An 8,330-nucleotide genomic window follows, 5' to 3' on the forward strand; every position below is an offset into this window, starting at 1 on the left:
AGACTGTCTGACCATCGGTTAGATCACGCAGTCTTAACTGAAATATGACCATTTCGTCAGTGTAATATAAGAAAACCAGCTTCCAATTTTGATGGTCACACAGTCTAACTTGGAAGGTCACACAGTCTCCTGTCACTCAGTCTTTCAGTCTGTCTTTCCAGCTCAATCTCCATTCTGATGGGTCACAGTTTTCTGTTTTTTTCTTCTATCTTGTAAGATCACAGTCTTCCAATCTGCTTACATATCAAGATTGAGATGGAGAGACAGACTGGAGATAACATAAGAAAAAAGCTTTAATTATTCTAAACAGTCGCAAGCAGATTGGAAGACTGTGTGACCTTGCAAGTCACCAGCACAGCTAACTATATATGTACACTCCCACTCCATGAAAATCCAAACATCAAAAAGAAAACTTAGAAACTGTGTTTTTCTCAGCATTCATTCCATTAATATTGTATGTTGTACCATCAACAATTTAATGGAAAAGCCCTCTGGATCCTCTGGACTGGTAGAGCTCCAACCGAGTCTTGGCATCCGCAAGCAGCGTCTCCACTTGATGATCCTGCGTCAAATGCTCCTGCTTCGACGCCCATTCGATCACTATGAGCACCTCCGCCTGGGCCAGTGCTTCGTTGTCTGGAACATGATACGCGATGTAGCCCAGCAGAATCAGTGCCAGCGGCTGCACCATGTGTTCCCCGAAGTAAACCAGTTGGATCAGGTGCTTGGCTCCCCCTTCGTCTATAATGGCCTTGGAGTGATTATTGTGAAGGAAATTGTCCGGCTCTGCGAATTTGGTCAGTGCGATTACAGCCTCTTGGGTTACGTCGGCTTCTCTTTCGTCCAGCAGTCGAACCAGAGGCGGTATGATTCTGGTTTCTGTTGCCCGGAAAGTCCTCGCTAAGTGCCCGATTGCTTTTATGCATGGAATCAGGAGGTCTGAGTCCTCTCTTTCGATGATTCTCAGGAGCTGGTCGACTACAGCTTTGCAGGACGGGGAGTTGGGCTTGAAAGCCGACCGCCTCAAGTCCGCGTTTTGCTCGGCGACGGCGGCGATTTCCATCAAAGCCATGGCGGAGTTGTATTGGACGTCGTCGGGACCCTTCTCTAGCAAAACCGCAAAGCATAAGAGGGCTCTCGATTCGGTGATGCTTTGGCAAATGAGGACGTTCCCGGCGCAGAGGTGCCGGAGGGATCGAGCCGCCATGGCCTTCATTTGGGCCTTGGTGACGGGATCTTCTGCTTCCCTCTTCTTGACGCTTGAACCGGCTAAGGAGACGTGCGGCTGTGGGTGGCCGGAATGATGGTGGCTTTGCTTTGTACTGTTGACGTGGGATTTGCTGTGGTTGGGATGATTCGGTGGGAGGCTGTTTTGCTGGTTTTCCTTCGTCTGGGTTCTCATGGCCATTGTGTTGGTCACCAAATTGTGCATTTGGTTCGAACTCTCCGCGCTCATCGGCCTGGAAATCTGGCTGTGGTACTGCTTTTCGTCCTCATCGTTCTTGTTGCCGGTGTCCGAGTTGGCCATTACGACCGTGTGAATTGACATGGAATGTTTGCTAGCAATTGCGTACTTGCTGTGTTCCTGATGGTTTCAAACGCCAGATGGCCGACAAGCAGCCGAATCGTGTTGTTCTGCACGAAATGGTCCTGACATTTCGGATGATTCGCCGCCAACTCCGAGATTGCCCAAGCCACCACGACCTGGACCTTCATGTGCCCGTCTTTCAGGATTTTCGCAAACACCGCGCAGACGCCGGCGTTAACAATCTGTTCGACGCTTTCCGGGTCGCGACCCAGAAGGCCGACGGCCCTCGCCGCGTTCTCCTGCCCCTCCATTCGTCCTTCTTTCGCCAGCTTCAGCAGCGGCGCGACGCCCCCTTCCTCGATAATCAGCTTCCCGTATCGATCATTGTCTCGAGCCAACGACACTAGCGAAGCCGCCGCGTCGGAGCGTTCCTCGATCGTGCCCGAACACAGAATCGCTATCTGCTCCCATATCAGGCAAAGAATGGGTTCATTCGCAGCGATAGGGGGCAGGCCCAAGTACTCGTCGTCGCGATCGTCGGCCGGCGTCGACACTCGGAGCAGCCACGAGACGTCGCCGATGGAGTTCTCCAGCTGCTGCGACGTTTTCCGGAAGGCGGCCTGCGGGATGATGGTGAAGACGCGCCTTAACCCGTTGGCCCGGCACTTAAACACGAGCTGAATCGCCTTGTCAAGGACCTGCTCGGTGTCGTCGATGATACGGCGCGTGGGGCGCTCGTAAAGGTCGTTGCTGGCACGCGCCGCTTGCCGGAGCAGCGCCGCCAGCTTCTCCGTCTTGGTCTTGATCTCCATGCACTCCGTCCTGTTATAATTCACGTCTTCCGCCGCCTTCGTCACCTGGTCCGCCAACTGTATTGGCTTCGACAGGATCTGTTTCACTATGTCCGCCATCGCCGAGCGGACCTCTATTTACCAAAACTCAAAATTGGGTTTTCTGGGTCTGAAACAGTTTTGGCAAATAAATAAAATTCCCCGGAATCTGAAAAAAAAGGATCAATGGACACGATTTCTATATACTATGAAGTAGGGCTGCGTACGTTTTGTTTTTGTTTATCTGGGGGTTTACGGAATTGGGATGGAGTCGCCGTTGCCATGAACGGGTGGTGGCGGCGACGGCGGAGGGCCAGTGAACCTAAGAATGGGGTTGGGTTTTCTCAAATGGTAAAACGAAATTCTCTCCCTATTTTAGCATTCCTATACAGGCGCACCAGTTACGGCCTTATTTATAGCAACTGCATCGGCTGGTGCAAACTCTTTGCAGACCCAATGGAATTGGAGGGGACGGGACCCGACAAAGGGATGCCCAACCCCACTCTCCTACGCATCAAATCTGCTTTGCTCTTCGAATCACGCCGTGACACGTTGCCCTATCTGGGCCCAGGGATCGGCGGTCGTGATTCTCACGCCCTTGGGCCCGATAGTTGACGGAAATCGTGAAGGGGACGTGGGAACGTTTTTCACGCTTGGAAATGGAACATCAATCGCCCCCCCCCCGGCTTTCACTTGGGACAAATTTAGGCTTTTGCTTTTATTATTATTATTATTATTATTGATTGGTTCTTTCCCTTTAATCCTCTTTCTCACAAGCGGTTTACGTCTCCTCTCATATGAGGCTTGGACTTAAGACTTTGTACGTTTCAATGTCATTTTTCATGTCACATTTAAAGAGTTTTCAGAAAGGCTCTTTTTCTTCTTCTTGCTTAATAAGAAATCATTTCAATACAAATTTAGTGAAAAACAAATTCTTAAATACAAAAGAATTGTCACTTATACTTTAATCGTATCCGTGACGCATGTTTATGTTCTGAAAGCTCTTCCCGAGAACACGTGAAAAACCCATGAAGGAAGGAAGGATCCCTGAAGGGTGCACTTCCCGGCGCAGGCAGGGCAAAGTGAACTGGATGTACGGGCATTGCTTTTGGTTGGTTGCGAATTGCGATCAGATCGATCAGCTTCGCTGAGACTGAGAGTGCGTGGGAAAGGGATTGGCGACTGAGAAAGCTGGCATTTAATTAATGGAGTGTACTCAGTCTGCTCTGCTGCCTAAAGCCTGACTATCCAACTCCCTCGGCATGCACCCTATTCGTACGGTACCCATCGAGAGATTATTTACGGCCCTATAAGTAACCTTTCTGATAAAATTTAGTGTTAACAGTATAAGGTTCTGTTCAATTGTTCGCGTCGGCGACTTTGCAGGCAAACTCAACGACGGCACGTAGTCCCCCCTCTGAGTTCGCTCACATTGCTCACAATAAAATACAAAAACTGACGAGACGAGACTCAGTAGGCGAAACAGGCCATTGGCAAGGCTGCATGAATGCCCAGCCTTTTCCCTTCCAATAACATGAAAGTTGCAGTAGGCCCGTGACAACAACCATTGTAACTATTATTATGTTATGCCACACCATAATTGTTTCAATATTTTGGTCAATTGTTTTCTGATTTTCTGACGTCAAACTTCAGATACTGCAGGATTTCGCCAATTATATGCTGCATTCTGCATATATATATATATATCTCACGTCAAAATGATTAGACAAACATCAACCGGTCTATTAATTTTAGTCAAAAAATTATCAGAATTAAGTTGTAGACAAGTAACACACGACACTGAACTCAAAATCAAAGAACACTGACCTAGCCATCAACATTAATTTTCTACAACAAACCGTCATGCTGAACCCAAACCCATTAAGTCTCTGTTAAAAATAGTGTACACTCAAGAGGGGTGAATTTGGTATTTTTAAATTTTTATTTTATTTTATTTTTTTTTTATAAAATAGTTTGGACTTTTTCAAACTATGAAGAATATTGTAAATGTAACATTGTTAGAAAATGATATGTAATGAGCATAAAATAAATTCAATACAAGAATATCAATTCTTTTAAAATTTTAAACAGTTGTTGTTGTGAGTATTAAAATCGATAATAAATTTGTTGAAAAATAACTTTTGCTGAAAATAGAATTTAAACTTACTTTTGAATATATTTGTTGTGAGTTATATATATGTATATGTATGAAACTTATATATATATATATTTATAATTTTCATAAAATAAGTATAAAGATATAAGATGTAAAACGTAAATGATGAAATAAAAGAAAATAAATAGAGCAATGCACAACAAGATTTATAATGGTTATGTAAATATTTAATAGATTAATTGTAATTGGTGCAATTATCTATTAATATAATTATCATTAAATGGTCCTATTTATCTTATAAACACCATTCTATAATCATTAAGAATTTATCTCCTATATTTATCTACTAGATAAAGAGTGATAACTATTGTTTAAATCTAATTCAAACTAATTTGATGGGGTTAGTTTGATTGATGATAGACTTTGGCTAGTCTATAAATAGAGGGGTTTCTCTATTATTCATAAATTGAAAGCAGAAAACAATTTGGGTCCCCAATCAAAGCAGATCTAAGGGCATACACCATCAGAGTGCAGTTTGCTAATTGGTTGGAAGCATCCAAACTCGAGTCTGCAGTATTTTCTTTTACACAAATAATGGCTGGAATTTAGTGCGTTTTTATTTAATTAATCTTACAGTTGGTATCAGAGACTATTATGCCTCTGTCTTATTTGTTGTTAAAATCAAGTTGTACGATGATTGGGTTTTGTTTTTTCTATAAAAGTATTCTGACACATTGCTGCTTGGTTGAAGTTGCAAGCAACCATGTATGAACATGGCAATTGATTATTGATAACAGGTTGTTTCCAATGCCTATAACTTTCATCACATGGTTAATCTTGGTTTATCTTGATTGTTTTGTTCTTCCCAACCAACATGGAGCCATTATAATAATAGTTAATGGAGTCATGGGTGAAGCACTTGCAGGCATACTTATTCACAGACTCTGTGGGCGGCCATGTTTGCAACATGAACCACAGGCAAAGCAGAGCAGTGACTAACTGGTTGTTGGCGGCCGCGTATGTTGCGGCCATTCGGATAGCCGGCCACCGTGAGTCGCTGTCATGACTGCTTTTTCATCACTGGCGGCCGCATGGGCGGCTCCTTCTTCCTGGGCAACCCATATGTTGCAGTTCGTGGATGGTTATGGCCTTAAGTTCTGCCATGATCGACGAAGCGAGCTACTTCTTGCGTGGGTTTGCTGTGTATTGTGGCCCTCAACTGAAGGTTCACCATGGCATTTGGGTTGCTGTTTCTTCCCCTCCGATCGGCAGCCATAGTGGCCGCCATTAAGTAGATCGGAAATGGGTGGCGATAGCAGTGGCCAGCGAAGAAGAAGAGCAGAAGAGGGAGTTCGGCGATGGTGGTTTCAACCATTAAGGCATTGGCGGCGGCGGCTAGGGTGTAAAAACCCTAGCTACTTTTGGGGAAGAAGATGCCCGACCGATTAAGTGCTGGGTCGGGTCGAGCAGGTCGTCTGGGCATTTTTTTTGGGTTTGACCCAAAACCAGATCTGCATTGGCAGATCTAGCAGCCACGCACCTTAGAGGCGTATGCGGCCACGCGCCACCCTAGGCAGCCACCTAGCTTTTGGAATGGGTCCCACTTAAGGTTTTTGGGGTCCTCGATTCCATTGGCAGTGTCCGTTTCCCCTAAAGACGCCTCGAAAATCATGTTTGGATTAAATTCACATAAGGGCAAGAGTGGGATTTATTTACTGTTTATAAAACTTTAATTAATTCAACCATTCTTATGCATGCCTACGTGAATTAGTTACTATTTGGTTTATTAATTCTCATGATAATATTTATGCATAATCAATGATATTATGTATGCATGAAATTAAATGTACAAGCATGATTTATTATTAAAAAAAATTATTATTTATGCATAATTATTAGTGGTATGTATGCATAAATTGATGACTTGCTCATGCTTGATTTATTGTTTATGCATAATTATTGATATTATGTGTACATAAATTAGTTGTTTGATTGTGATTAAATCAATTGGCATTATGTATACATAAATTAATTGTTTAATTATGCATGATTTATTAAATCAATCAAAATGTCATGTGATTAATATGACTTTGATTAATTGAAGATTAGCCACAGCATCTTTAATTGATTAAAATTATATATTGAGTTTCAAAAATCACATTAAGTTCAATGACATTAATTGTGATTAATCATATTAAATACAATAAATTTTATCCCACAGGAATTTTTGTTATATTTGAAGTGATTAACTAGGATGTGATAATAAATTATTTTCTTAATTTGCCCACAGGAATTAAGAAAAGGAATATAATTTATCAATCACATCATAAAGTTTATATTATGAATCAATTAAATGTAGTAGCTTAGCCCACAGACAGTTGTTATATGTTAGTGATTCATAATTGTTGCATGCTTTACATTGGTAAAACATGACATTAAGATATATTAGCCTCACATTGAGTTACATGAGTATGATTATATGTTTATTTTTGCAGTTGCTTTACCTGTGAATTTGTCTGATATGAAGTGTGATGTTCCTGATTTGAATGGTGATAACTATAAGGAGTGGAAGGACATGATTCTTCTATAATTAGAGTGCATGGACTTTGACTATGCAATCCGAAAATCTAAACCACCTGCAGTCAATCCTACTAGCTCTAAGGCTCAGATTGCTGAGCATGAGAAATGGGAGCAATCTAATCGCCTCAGTATGATGTTCATTCGAACTAAGATTTCTGCTAGTATTCGTGGTTCAATTCTAGAATGCAAAACAGTCAATGAGTTACTGAAGGCTATTGATGAACAGTTTGAGTCTTCAGATAAAGCACTTGCTAGCACCCTAATGACGAAGTTATCATCAATGAGGCTCACCGGTATTAAAGGTGTGCGCGAGCACATCATGAAGATGAGAGACATTGCAGCTCAACTGAAATCCTTGGAGGTTACGATGTCGGATTCTTTTCTTGTGCATTTTATTTTGAATTCTCTCCCACAACAGTATGGTCCCTTTAAAATTTCTTATAACACACATAAAAATAAATGGTCTATTAATGAATTATTGACCATGTGTGTTCAAGAAGAAGGGAGGCTGATTATGGAAATGGGAGAGATTGCATATATGGCCACTCAAGGAAAGAATAAGTTTACTCAAGCAAGGCATAAAGGAAAAGGTAAAATACCCATCCAGCCTAAAGTAAAGAAGGAATCCAAGTGCTTCTTTTGCAAAAAGAAAGGACATCTGAAGAAGGATTGCCTCAAATTTAAGGCATGGCTTGAGAAGAAAGGTAATCTAACCTCACTTGTATGTTATGAATTTAATATGATTGATGTTTGTCATAACACATGGTGGATTGATTCTGGTTCTACAATCCATGTTGCAAATACCTTGCAGGGTTTTCTAAACCAGAGGAAACCAGTGGGAAGTGAACAAAGCATCTATTCAGGCAACAAGATGCGTTCACATGTGGAGGCAATTGGGACATGCAGGCTGATTTTACATTCTGGCTTTGTTTTAGATTTAGAAAAGACTTTTTATATTCCTAGTTTCTCTAGGAATTTAATTTCAGTTTCTAGACTCGTACCGTTTGGATATTCCTTTAATTTTATGAAAAACTCATTTGATTTGTTTTATAAATCTGAGCTTGTTGGGAATGGTACATTGTCTGATGATCTTTTCAAAATTAATTTACAAAACAATGCCTCTTATAATGTAATGCATGCCCAAAACAATGCAGGTATTAAAAGATGTGTAATGAATGAGGATTCCTCTATGTTGTGGCACAGGAGATTGGGACACATCTCCATTGAGAGACTTAGAAGATTAGTAAATGATGGAGTACTAAATGCTCTTGATTTT

General features: G+C 41.8%; 1 protein-coding gene and 1 pseudogene across 1 annotated transcript; one reads left to right on the plus strand and one right to left on the minus strand.

Moving 5' to 3' along the window:
* Positions 1-2,792, minus strand: LOC127801271 (uncharacterized; annotated as a pseudogene).
* A 4,375-nt stretch (positions 2,793-7,167) lies between these two features.
* LOC127802762 (uncharacterized) lies at positions 7,168-8,118 on the plus strand. The gene is made up of 2 exons (XM_052338773.1): positions 7,168-7,758; positions 7,866-8,118. Exons 1-2 carry the CDS (start codon positions 7,185-7,187, stop codon positions 7,898-7,900), a joined length of 609 nt encoding a protein of 202 aa, XP_052194733.1. The 5' UTR covers positions 7,168-7,184; the 3' UTR covers positions 7,901-8,118.
* Positions 8,119-8,330: the final 212 nt, after the last annotated feature.

Source organism: Diospyros lotus, chromosome 5, assembly GCF_014633365.1.
Source record: "Diospyros lotus cultivar Yz01 chromosome 5, ASM1463336v1, whole genome shotgun sequence".
NCBI lineage: Eukaryota > Viridiplantae > Streptophyta > Magnoliopsida > Ericales > Ebenaceae > Diospyros > Diospyros lotus.

What these genes read in the sequence shown, in the direction of transcription:
- LOC127802762 (XM_052338773.1), top strand. Translation starts at nt 7,185, where the DNA reads ATGATGTTCATTCGAACTAAGATTTCTGCTAGTATTCGTGGTTCAATT. An exon ending in GGCATGGCTTGAGAAGAAAG is followed by an intron (nt 7,759 to 7,865) that starts GTAATCTAACCT and finishes AATACCTTGCAG; the next exon opens with GGTTTTCTAAACCAGAGGAA.